We start from the raw sequence: 13040 nt of genomic DNA on the forward strand, positions 1-13040 counted from the left end.
GTAAAAAAAAAACAGCTGAATATTGTGCTCTGGATTAGATGTTAAGCTGACATTCATCCTGAGTCATGAGGTTCTCAAGCATTCGGTTGGAAGTGATTTAAAGGTTTCTTTTTGATTGCATTTTTGGACAAGATCTCAAGTACTTCTCTTCTAGACGCCCATATCATACTTCTTCATGTAAAAAAAAACCTCTTTTTGACTCTATCCGTAACAGAGTGCTTGGTTGTAACTGGGTGTACAAGTGGAGACGTCATAAAAATCACGACTAACGTTTCTTCATTTCCGCGGTACATAGATCATTAAAAAGAAGTTCTTTCAAATAATTCAATTTTTTCCTGTCAAAGACCGCTCTATCCTCAACTGATGTTTCTGAATTTTAGATAAAATAGCGGAAAAATAGCAGAAGTAATAGTAATAATAATAATAATAATAATAATAATAATAATAATAATAATAATAACAATAATAGTAATAATAGTAATAATAATAATAACAGGAAACCCGCCTACCTACAGCTGAACCTCCTGTTTAAGCTCCACTTTCTTACCAAAAAAAATCACCACTACTTTTCAGAAACAATGGATACTTTACTCAGTAACAGGCTTAGAATTTGGTCAATCTTTACCTGATCTATTAATATAATATTACGGTACCTTTTCTAATAATAGTCATTCAGGAAGAAACTTTCGGCATGATTTAACCTTGTGCTTCTCAACGAAGCTCGAAGGAGCCACTGTTTGTTTTCATCCCGTTGAATAGTATGCTACGTCTCCATCTTTTGCGAATGTTGCTTTCTAATAATTGGTTCTATTATTGTCGTTCATTTTCAAGAATTGGAAGTAAACTCTTCATCGTTCAATTTACCCTCTAAATGGTATCATCTTTACGGTGACGTCTCGAGAAGATCATCGTCGTGACGATATGCGCAGTACACATAACGTGTACGTGTGGGCTACGCTACGAAGGCTACAGCGGCGGCGGCGGCAGCAGCAGCAACTGGCGACGGTACGATGACTATTAGGGGCGGTGCGCGATTTCCTTGTTTCGGCACACCACGGTGATGAACTCTGGCGAAGCAGACGGTCCGGCATGTCCAGTTGCAATCCATCCGTACGGCATGACATCCGGAGCGCTCACTATGAGTAGCATCGGCTCAGGTGCTCTTCAGATGGGTTCAATCTCCTCGACTACGGCTCTAGGCTCGGCTGTGGGCCTGCCGACGGGCTTGACACTCGGCAATTTCGATATCAGCAACACGTGGTGTCAGTTTCCTAGCTATCATGAAATTAGACCCATTGAACATGGTAACTATGATTCAGAGGTGATCCATATTTTCTCTTACACCGTTCTTTGGTGCCGAGTTTAGGTCGATGTTTCTTCTAGATTCCCACTATAAACTATCAGGACATCCCCTCAGCGCAAAAGTATGAGCCGCTAAAGTACGATTATGTCGACATCAGAAATAAACAGTACGAAGAACAACGCTTATACCACAAGGTCAGCTTGCTTTCACTTCAATACCCTTTTATTTTTTCCGCATTTCAAGTGAGTATTGTGCGAATCTCTGATACCTTTGCGATCAATCTCTCCATTGATTTTTGAGTTCTTATCCACGAACTACTATCTTGGCGCTGACAAATTTCTTGTGTCGTACATTGATGCACATCCGACTTTTTTTTTTCTTACCTGTTAGAGTTTTAATAGTCTTCATTGAATGCTTTTCGGTTTTTTATTGGTGGTAGTAGACATCACAGCAGCAGGTAGTCTCGAATTAAGTCTGAGAGTTGGTCCGAAATACGCTCGTCTTTTCAGTCATTGTCTATCCCAACTTTTTTTTTGTTCGTGTTGGATTGCTTTCCACTTTTGGAAATCTCTAACTATGTGGCTCTCTGAGTTTCGAAATGAAACTTCTCCCGTTGATTGTACAGTTGTTTCTAGAAAATGTATAGTTTTACTATTAATTGTTATTATTAACTGAGTAGTTTCTGTGGTCAATTTATTTAGGATTTGGTTCTGAGCAGGACCATTACTCCTAAGAAGAACTCTCCTAGGAAGTGCAGCCGTTAGACGTATCGGGATAGGGTTTCGTTATTTGCAGGAGCCGGACAGAATTGTAAAGGATGAAGAAGTGAAGTTCGAGCAACAGGAGGAAAGATGCGACAACAGAGATGGTGCTGCACCCGCAAAACGTGGAAGGCCCACAGAAAATCCTTGTTGGGGGTACTTTATCCGCCTAGACGATCAGAATGTCCGATGCCGTCTGTGTAATAAGGTAAAACACTTTCAGCTAATTTGTTGCATCTGTCTTTCTAGAACAAACCCTTCCATCTCTGCGGAGGAAGATCTCGAGCGGAATACTGTAGATGTCTGGATGAGTGAAGGGCGTAGTAGCGATCCTCTCGTCAGTGCGATATCCAATCCGGAGCTTTCGCGCATGACGGTATTGACGTCTATTCGATGATAAAAATCATAATATTGATTAATTCGCGGGACAGGATTCGAGTGTGGAATTACACGTACATTGTTTTTCATACTCATAAAAAATCTTCTGAGAAATATCAAGAAGCTATTGATTTGTTTCATAGAACAGGAATCTTTTCTTGCTTGGAACAACTGTTGTGAGAACACTTTGGAGAACGAAATCGTGGTTCCATATTCGGTTTCCAGATAGAGATTTGCTTTTTTTAATGAAATGTCTGAACTTTTATTGTTGCGAACTGCGACATCATAAACGGGAGTTAAGACATACCTTGGCGCCAATGGGGGGTTGACGTTGTTCTAGGATTGCTGGCCTAAGGTTTATTATTTATTTATTTATCTATTTACAAGTCTGATCGTCCGGCTTACGCCGGACTCTCAGACTTTGTGTGGTGTTCGCTTCGCTCACTTTCATCAACTAACCAAAATATACTTTTAAATTGAAATTCAAAAATTAGTGGTAGTGATATTTTCTTTAAATAATAAGAGTTCTGTTTTCATGTTGTTTTGTTATTTTCTTCTTTCTTTTTTAATGTATATAAAGACAAAAAATTTCATAGTTTTTTCTAAACGCGTCAGTTCTACATTTTGAGAATATTCAAACTTTAGCTTCAAACACTACTTCGGTTCGAATATAATATATACACAATTTTAAAGCATTACGCGAAGAATGGGTGTTCTCCCTATTTTCCTCAACAGCTATCAAGGAATGATGATTAACATAAAATAATGTGAAGATCATCGTACTGATAAAGGTAACGTTCTTTGTCAAATTATGTAAGCTGTTGGCTACTATTTAAGCAGCCGGTTTCATTCGTGTTTCCACTTTCTGAGGAGCACAATACCAAGCTGAGGCAAACGTGCAAGGAAACAAACGCACGGAGGAGTCATAGAGGTGATGAACAACGCGCGCAGTAGCCACGGGTATCAAACGGCTGCAACGTGCCATTTAACTTCTGCGACACGCAAAAAAAAATTACTGCAAAATAATACTGTACAACAGTTCCACGCTGTCCGTCGCACCCAATTTTACAGCTTTCGGGTTTTCAATGTGCTCCTCTCGCTTGCACAACTCTTCTTACTGCTGAACAGCACTTCTACTGAAATTACTCTGACCTTAAAGGTTACTTTTAGCTCAAAACACTCATTCGTTTTCGTTCCCTACACAGTGTAGACACGATTTGAAAGTGGTATTCGAAGAATGGGTTTTCCTGTTGTTTCTCCCTAACAGTTACGGCAGAATAATGTTTAACATGAAATGACGTGGACAACATCATCGTACTGATAAAGATAGCGTTCCACGTCAGATCACATAAACAGCGTGCTACTATTTAAGCAGCTGTTTGAACGTGTATATCCAGTTTCTGAGGAACAGCGGAGCGGAGTAGGTGGAGCGCAACGCCGAAAGTGGTTACAACTATAAAACTTTTACAACGTCCCTAGCTTTACGACGCCGGCACACCAACTCGACGCCATTGGACCCGTCACACCCCCTTCTAAAGGTATCTATCATCGGTGCACCAACTCTACGCCATTGGACCCGTCGTACCCCCTTCTATAGGTATTTGGTGCCGGTGGACCCGTCGCACCCCCTTCTATAGCAATCCGACGCTGTGGACCCGTCGCACCTCCTATAGGTATCCGACGTCGTGGGACCCGTCGCACCCCCTTCTAAGGCTATCTGGCGCCGATGGACCCGTCGCACCCCCTTCTAAGGCTATCTGGCGCCGATGGACCCGTCGCACCCCCTTCTATAGGTATCCGACGCCGATGGACCCGTCGCACCCCCTTCTATAGGTATCCGACGCCGTGGACCCGTCGCACCCTCTTCTAAGGCTATCTGGCGCCGATGGACCCGTCGCACCCCCTTCTAAGGCTATCTGGCGCCGATGGACCCGTCGCACCCCCTTCTAAGGCTATCTGGCGCCGATGGACCCGTCGCACCCCCTTCTATAGGTATCCGACGTCTTGGACCCGTCGCACCCCCTTTTAAGGCTATCTGGCGCCGATGGACCCGTTGCACCCCCTTCTATAGGTATCCGACGCCGATGGACCCGTCGCACCCCCTTCTAAGGCTATCTGGCGCCGATGGACCCGTCGCACCCCCTTCTAAGGCTATCTGGCGCCGATGGACCCGTCGCACCCCCTTCTAAGGCTATCTGGCGCCGATGGACCCGTCGCACCCCCTTCTAAGGCTATCTGGCGCCGATGGACCCGTCGCACCCCCTTCTAAGGCTATCTGGCGCCGATGGACCCGTCGCACCCCCTTCTAAGGCTATCTGGCGCCGATGGACCCGTCGCACCCCCTTCTAAGGCTATCTGGCGCCGATGGACCCGTCGCACCCCCTTCTAAGGCTATCTGGCGCCGATGGACCCGTCGCACCCCCTTCTAAGGCTATCTGGCGCCGATGGACCCGTCGCACCCCCTTCTAAGGCTATCTGGCGCCGATGGACCCGTCGCACCCCCTTCTATAGGTATCCGACGCCGATGGACCCGTCGCACCCCCTTCTAAGGCTATCTGGCGCCGATGGACCCGTCGCACCCCCTTCTATAGGTATCTGGCGCCGATGGACCCGTCGCACCCCCTTCTAAGGCTATCTGGCGCCGATGGACCCGTCGCACCCCCTTCTAAGGCTATCTGGCGCCGATGGACCCGCCGCACCCCCTTCTAAGGCTATCTGGCGCCGATGGACCCGTCGCACCCCCTTCTAAGGCTATCTGGCGCCGATGGACCCGTCGCACCCCCTTCTAAGGCTATCTGGCGCCGATGGACCCGTCGCACCCCCTTCTAAGGCTATCTGGCGCCGATGGACCCGTCGCACCCCCCTTCTAAGGCTATCTGGCGCCGATGGACCCGTCGCACCCCCTTCTAAGGCTATCTGGCGCCGATGGACCCGTCGCACCCCCTTCTAAGGCTATCTGGCGCCGATGGACCCGTCGCACCCCCCTTCTAAGGCTATCTGGCGCCGATGGACCCGTCGCACCCCCTTCTAAGGCTATCTGGCGCCGATGGACCCGTCGCACCCCCTTCTAAGGCTATCTGGCGCCGATGGACCCGTCGCACCCCCTTCTAAGGCTATCTGGCGCCGATGGACCCGTCGCACCCCCTTCTAAGGCTATCTGGCGCCGATGGACCCGTCGCACCCCCGTTCTAAGGCTATCTGGCGCCGATGGACCCGTCGCACCCCCTTCTAAGGCTATCTGGCGCCGATGGACCCGTCGCACCCCCTTCTAAGGCTATCTGGCGCCGATGGACCCGTCGCACCCCCTTCTATAGGTATCCGACGCCGGTGGACCCCTTCACACCTCATTTTATAGCTTCCTAGCTTCGAGGCATTAACTCGACGCCGGTGGACCCGTCGCACTCCTCATTTTGAATTTCGTGACTGACACACACACACACACACACACACACACACAGACACACGTGACAGAATAAGCCCGTTATTATATAGTAGATTATTTGCTAGTGCGCGTCGCTTTCAGAACAAAAACAGGCGGCTTCTTTTTATGTTTTAAAATCATAAATATATGAATTTAATGTGAATAAATGAGGCTTCAATTAGATATACCATTTCTTGACCACGTCTTATTCTAACTTTTAATTATAGCTACATTTTCCCGGTTTTAAATCTTCTTCTGTGCGCTTTGTGCTTCACAGCACCTGAAGAAAAGAACTCCACTAGTCAAATGTTTTGTAATGAATTGAGGTTCCCCACCAGTATCTTCCAAAGACCTTTGAACTAAGACCAGAAAATGCTTTTTTTAAGGATACATATGCTAGACACTAGAATTGTGCAGCTGATTTGAAGCTCTGATACTGAAAGAATTTCGTTAACCACACAAACAAACATAGAAACGTGAACTGCTTCTATTTCCTGTAGCCTCTCAGCTCATTTTTTAAGAGGTATTCGCTATGTAGTAGATTTTTGAAAGCTCCACACCTGGCGTAAGACTTCATTTCACTGGAAGACATGTTTTTGCGCTCTCATCAGTTTCTTTTAATTTCGATAGCTGCTTTTTTGCGCAGTCAGATTTCATGACTAGGCGATCGCTGGCTGAAAGTTTCCATATCACACGCTCAGGAAGAGTTCGAGTTCCGGAAAAGAACTGTAGAAAAGATGCTGATGTAAAGCAAAAAATAAGTCAATGTTTTTTTTGACGTAAGGAGGAAAATATTCGCTCATTCGTCAAAAAACCAACAACGATTCGTTAACCTTTTCCTTACCTTAAAAGTTACCTTATCAAACAGTTCAACACTCGTTGCAACTCGTGATCCGCAGACTGTTGTCACTTTCTGACCCTGAATCACTACCTCCATTTCCTCACTTCTTTGCCTGGACAGGAAAATCTTAGTTCCAAAAGTTGGTCTGCACATTTCGAGTAAAACCTAAATAGGCTATGATCACCGAAATCTGCTCGACCAGATGTCGTTCATTAGGGCACGACCTTCGCTGTTATCTGAAACAGTTCGAGTGACCTATTAAATGACATTACGTGTTTCTCTCATCGGTCGTTGTCTCATCTCCGCTTGCAGGCTGACTTAGGGACTTTTGTCGTGAAAAAAAAGAGAAAAGCGAAAGTCGAGAATATCCAACAAGGGCAACGATGTGCGGGGAGCTCGCGTTTTTCGCGGCTTTAAGGTACGGTAGTCGTACATGGGATATTTAACGCAGGACGCATTATCGAATAAGTTTCTTATGTACTTTATAAAACAGATCCGTATTCGGAATTTTGGTTCTCCTTCAATGCTAATGCCTTCTTCTGAAAAGGAATGGAATTTCACTGATAAAAAAAAAAACTTTCTGCACATTAAGACTGCACTTTTGCGCTCAAACTTATTTTTAGGAGTTTTCCTTTACTTAATGTACAGTTGATAGTTCGTATTTTTTTATTCCATTTTGCTTACTTCAATATAGTTCGTTATGAATATTTATTTATTGTAGCTTTATTCTTCTTTTATAGCTGCAAAAATGAATTATCTTGAATTTAAATTAAAGTCTGGTTCAAAAATGAATGTAAAACTATTCTGGTAATAGAAATTTATATATTTTCGTGACTTAATCGAACGAAATGGTGCTAACTGTCCGCTTTACAACTTTGGAAAGGATAACCAATCTTGTGTCGAGATGTCTTGACTCCGAAAATCGACATCCTTCCTATTCGAACTCGGCTACAAACATAATAAATGAACGAACTCGCTCATTTGAACTCCTGTCTCGGATCGGAAGGTGCCGTTACCAGACATATTCAATGATGGGGTTTTACTAAAAAAAAAGAATTCCAACGCTTCTCAGGATAAAACTATTTGGATTGCAATTTTGAACTTTCATGGTATCTTATTTTTCGAGAGAGTCAATGTCAGAAGATTGCATTTTAAAATGTAGCAAGAGCCTAAACCATGTAATTGCGCACACAAGAGTCCGATAGGTATCATTCAGACAGAAAGGAACTACATATGGGCCCACTGCCCCTCTTATTTAGAATTTCAATCCATTTGTTGGTCTATTCTTCTCTTTCTACATTCTTCTTCTTCTTTTACACTTTATTCCTTGAATTTTGTTTTTACATATACTCATGAGGTTTTTTGTTATAGGCTTTTTTTCTTAACTTGCAGAAGTTAAGTGGAACAATCCTAGTTGGGACATCTTTTTTTGAATCCAGTTATTGTGTAGGTATCTATTATAAAAGCTATAAAAACGTTACTCTTAAGAATCTCCGGAAAAGCTTGAAATTAGAGTACGATTCAATGAAACGGAAGCAAAATCGCATTGTAATACAACTGAAAACATGGACAACATTAAATTTCGTTATAGCTTCCTCATAAATGATGTTGTTTTTGTTCAAGCCTTTTATTACTAGCTTTGTAAAACCGAAAGGTTCGTTTTTAGTTTCGTTTTCCCACTTTTGTTCTTATAATTGAAAGCGCTGTTTTGCAGCAACCAAAGGCATCACCTCAATAATCTGGAGTAGTACGGGTTTGAAGCGGGTAATGCCTATACGGGGTCGTAGATTGTGGGGAAGAGGGTGATTTCATTCACCTCTCCCTCTATCAGTGTAAACGAACGACTCCGGAACTGTTTCTTCAACGTTTCGACGGCTTCTGTTGCAGCGCGCCACCTTTGCGCCATCCCGCCTGCGATTCGTCGAAAACCTCTTCGGACGAATCACAGGCCGGGGGCGGGGTGCAATGGTTGCGTATTGCAACAGAAGCCGTCGTAAGAAACAGTTTCGTAAGTTTCGGGATCCTTCGTCTACACTGATACAGAGAGGGGTGAATGTAATTACCCTCTTTCCCACAATCTACGACCCCGTATAGGCATTGCCCTGCTGAAACCCGTAGCACCCCGATATCGTAGGGTGATGCCTTCAAGCAGGTTTTGCTACTATCACTCACTCCCTCCACACATGCAATTTTTATTAACGAGAAAAAATCCCCTTTTGTCGCATGAAAAGGGGAAATCGAACAGTGTGTGCGTCAGTGTGAAAGAGTTGGCACTCTTACTTTTCATAGATTGAGAAGTACAAGTGGATTCCTTGAGTAAGATTCTGGGCTGGGCGTTCAAAGAAAAACATTCTTCATTTAACAATGAAATAAGAAGCATCTTGAGTAACTGGGTTTTGGTAGCTATTCTTTGATCTGCTGGAGCTTGATTGCAGGTTGTCAAGTCCGCGTGTGCCACGAACATGACGAAACACCTTGAACGCCATCATCAGCAAGACTATCAGCAGCTAATCGTACAAATAAAACAGTACAGGTAATGAGAATGCATTGAATTGATTGTGATCACCTTCACGATGTAACCTGCTATTATTCAAGGCAACAAAAAGGCCCAGTGACAAGCGGAGTGAGCACACCAGACACAAATCAGCAGTCCTGCATACTGTCCACGAACCACTACGTTAAATCGGAAAACTATGCCCAGCAACTCTATAACCAGTTTGATCGAGATGATGTGCTCAGAAATTGTTCTGGCTACGATAGAAATGTTAGTTGTGTACAACTGATTTTTTTAATATGATTTCAGAACGATTTCACGATGTCAATACAAACGTATTTGCCTTTACTGCGAATTTTATGAGTTTCAATGGTGTCTTGTTAAATATCCGACAGATTAGTTAATTTAGAGACTGGTATCATGTTTTCCAATTTCTTCGTAAACGTTGTTATTGCTATAATGAAAGGCACAAAGTCCAAAAATGTTTAGTATCACCTTCTCAGCCTCTAAGAGCTACCTTCCTCAAAAAGCCGACAAAGATTCATGGACTCTTATTGTTGGACTTGGACTTTTCTTGCATTAAATTTAATTAGGTTAGGTTGGACTTTTATTACGTTTTGCGGTTTAACTTACGCTGGTTTCTACACTTACACCTTCTTCTGAAAGGCTGAAAGTGATGCTCTGTTTGGAATCTGCACCAGCAATTATCTTATCCTACCATTTTATTGCGGGAAATATCCGTTGGGCGTTGACGCTCACTCTGATCACACAAGTGTCACTCGCAACCTACGTGGTTCGAGACGAGTAGCCTGCAGCTTACACAGCGATGGCAGGAGACCACTGGAAAGCATATTGTATTTTATTTCAAAAGATACAACACGAACAAACATAATATTTCATATATCTCGCCATTTGCTGTAGGTTATTTAAAAAGTTTGATTCCCGTTTTGTTTTCTGCAACAAAATGTGATTATAGCGCTAGCATTCTTATTTGAGTACTTGTGTGCAAATTTTGGACTTGTTTCCAAAATTGGAAGTTTCCGTTGTGACCACCATTGTCGCATATCGCTTAAGGACCCCTCGCTGGCCTGGCAACGTGGACAGTGGAATCAGTGGTCGTCTTCGCACGACGCATCCACTTCAAGCCTTGATATGAATGGAGGTAAAGTTTCAGCACGAAATCTTTTGCAGTAATAGGACGGACAAGACCTATTTCAGTTTTGCATGGATGCTTAGGTTCTTCATCCAACGCATGGGGTACAACAAATCCAGGAACGTCTGGAGTTGTAGAGAAACCATACATGAAGAGGAACAGGTAAGTATTCTACAAACTTTTCGGATAGGTTGAGGAACTCAGGTTGTTGACAAAAAAGGTATCTTCTGTTTCCTTCATCAGGCTCTGCTGAATGAACATTCTATTAATTCGCCTATAGAATCACGTTTTACTCTGCGATGAAAGAAAAAGTGAAAAGGAAAACGCAAAAGCTTTGGAGATCTCTTTTACGATGTGTAATGCAAAAATTAGCACCCCACAAAAGTGAGAATATAAGTACTAATTAGAATCTCTCTTGATGGAGCGGAGGGAAATTCGCAATCACATCGTTCTCCACAATTCTACCGTAACTGGTAGAATTGTGGAGAATTTCTCCGCTTTTCTATTCTCCGCTTTTCTGAATTAGTATTCAAGCCACTCTGTCTCTTACCATGTGAATCCAGGGTCTCAACTTTTTTGCGAGCTCTGTCGTCCATATTTTATTCCGCAATTTTAATTGTACACTCTGTCCTGATATTTCACTGGCGCGATATCCGGAATAATCTGTACTGAGCGAGCAGAAACCAATTTTTCGAGATCGCTTGTTTAATGAAGCGAGTTTGAGTTTGAGCTTATATGCTCAGTGAGTGCACCTGGAAATGTGAATCAGGTTCAAGTTTACGTTTTGATACCATTGGGTTCATTCCCAGCAATAATTGTAACAGGTCATAGAACATCTCAAAATTACAGTTAATTGTTGTTAAAGACAACGTCCGAAGAAATTTTCAAAATTCCACTCTTCGCTCTACTATCTGAAGTGCTGTTTAGAAAAGTGAAAGCAAAAATAAAATCCCTTCCCTACTTTCAAATCACTATATCTATCTACATAACAAGAAATTAGCGACCTCCATTTACCCGATGGGCAACTCCGTACGAATGATGAAACGAGAACGCAAAAAGAGGACCTCACCAATTCTAAAGGAGGTAAAGAAGGGAAATGGAGCTAACTGGTACTCGCTAGGCGTCTGAATTCGGGAACAGCATAGGATTTTTCTCGATTTCGTCTTCGTTGTCGTTCTTGAGAACTACATCCCAAATCTTAGCTAGTACTGTTAAGAAAACTATAAATTCCTTTTTAGTTTTTTTTTTTAAATGTGTACTGGTATATTTTCAATGTTACCGTGACGACTCGCCTCGTCGACGAAGTATTAGGTTGAGTAAAACATAAATTCCATTTTGTTTCTCATTCATTTATTGTGGTGACGATTTATTTTGATTACAACGTACTGAGTTCCTCTGGTAACTCTAGTAACTCTCTCGTTGTTTGACATAGATTTTGTGCAATCTTGACTTCAAAATATCGTCATCGAAGTCTGAAGGGCGACCCCCGCCTTCGTCAAAGTCACATCTCCAGAACGTACATAAAAAATTGACAAAATTGAATTTACAATTCTAATTTTGTTATGTAATTTGACAAACCAATATCTAACGGCCCGAACAGTTACCATTCCTTCACTATACACATACACACTATGCATATTTTTTTGAGACCGCTGCGCTATTACTTTGTTAAAATCCCCAACGAATCACCTGGCGTGAATGTAATTTTTGATTCTCCTTTTTCAAGGTTAACAGAAAAAAATTAAAACGTCGTCCACAACACTGCTGTCTAAAGACTAACCGAAGTTCTCCACGGATGGCGATAACAAAAATCTCCTGTTTGGGCGAACCATTGTATGCGTAAACAATAACAATAACAATAACAATACCATGTACCTGAGCGGAAGTTATTTATGACTTAACCTGAATAATATATCCATATCTTTCTGACTATGTAAGCACCTACAAAAAAAATTGGCTGATCAGCTTTTCATAACTGAAGCATTATTTCTTGTCTGCTACAACTTTATTTGTTATAACCTCGTTTGTTTTTGCTACCTTTGTTATTAATGCATTCTGGCTGAACTACATGTCATTTCTATTTCAAAGTGAAATGATTATCTCTGGATTTGTGCGATATCAATTACTTTAGTTCTAGACTCAGTACCTCCCGAGGTTGATTTGAATGCTGCTAACCTTTGAAAATAATTTTAAATTTTTAGAAATTTTAGAATTTAATTTTAGAAAATTGTTTAAACGACAAAATGAGACTTAATTGTTCCTTCAGGAAAACCGAGCACCCTGTCTGGGAGTATTTCAAGCGAACAGCCGATGGAAATGCTCAGTGCGGAATCTGTACCGGTGTCGTCAAAAGCCCATGTTCGTCGAACTTCATGCGACATCTTATGCGGCATCACTCCACGGAATATAACGATGTTTACGTGAAATGGGTGCAAAAGCGAGGGCCAAATAAGTAATGCGTTCGAAAGCAGCACACTTTTCAGATCTTCTTTGTACAAAAGAAACTATCTCATACGAATTCAAACTTTTGAATTGCATTCAGCAGTAACCATAAGTAATAGCTTTTCCTAATAAGTGAGAACAAAGTGGCTTCATGTGCACTGCGCTGCTTGTTTTCTTACCAGTTTTTTCAATGAAGGACGCAAATTTTCACCAAACCTATTTCGACTCAGAGAAGGAGTTAGCAATT

At 42.6% G+C, this 13040-nt stretch overlaps 1 protein-coding gene across 2 annotated transcripts; it reads left to right on the forward strand.

The window, feature by feature from the left end:
• Positions 1-1060: 1060 nt before the first annotated feature.
• On the forward strand, positions 1061-12807 carry RB195_003797 (uncharacterized protein; the record flags this gene model as incomplete). 2 transcript variants are annotated; one of them, XM_064201600.1, is made up of 9 exons in its annotated part: positions 1061-1321; positions 1384-1497; positions 2099-2220; positions 2314-2440; positions 9140-9237; positions 9300-9468; positions 10273-10360; positions 10417-10513; positions 12618-12807. In XM_064201600.1, 9 exons carry the CDS (start codon positions 1061-1063, stop codon positions 12805-12807), a joined length of 1266 nt encoding a protein of 421 aa, XP_064057482.1. The 2 variants fall into 2 exon arrangements, with proteins under 2 accessions (XP_064057482.1, XP_064057481.1); XM_064201601.1 differs by lacking the exon at positions 2314-2440 and having other exon boundaries at positions 2099-2272.
• Between the last annotated feature and the right edge of the window lie 233 nt (positions 12808-13040).

The sequence above is a fragment of the Necator americanus genome, chromosome IV (assembly GCF_031761385.1).
Source record: "Necator americanus strain Aroian chromosome IV, whole genome shotgun sequence".
NCBI classification, from domain to species: Eukaryota; Metazoa; Nematoda; class Chromadorea; order Rhabditida; family Ancylostomatidae; genus Necator; species Necator americanus.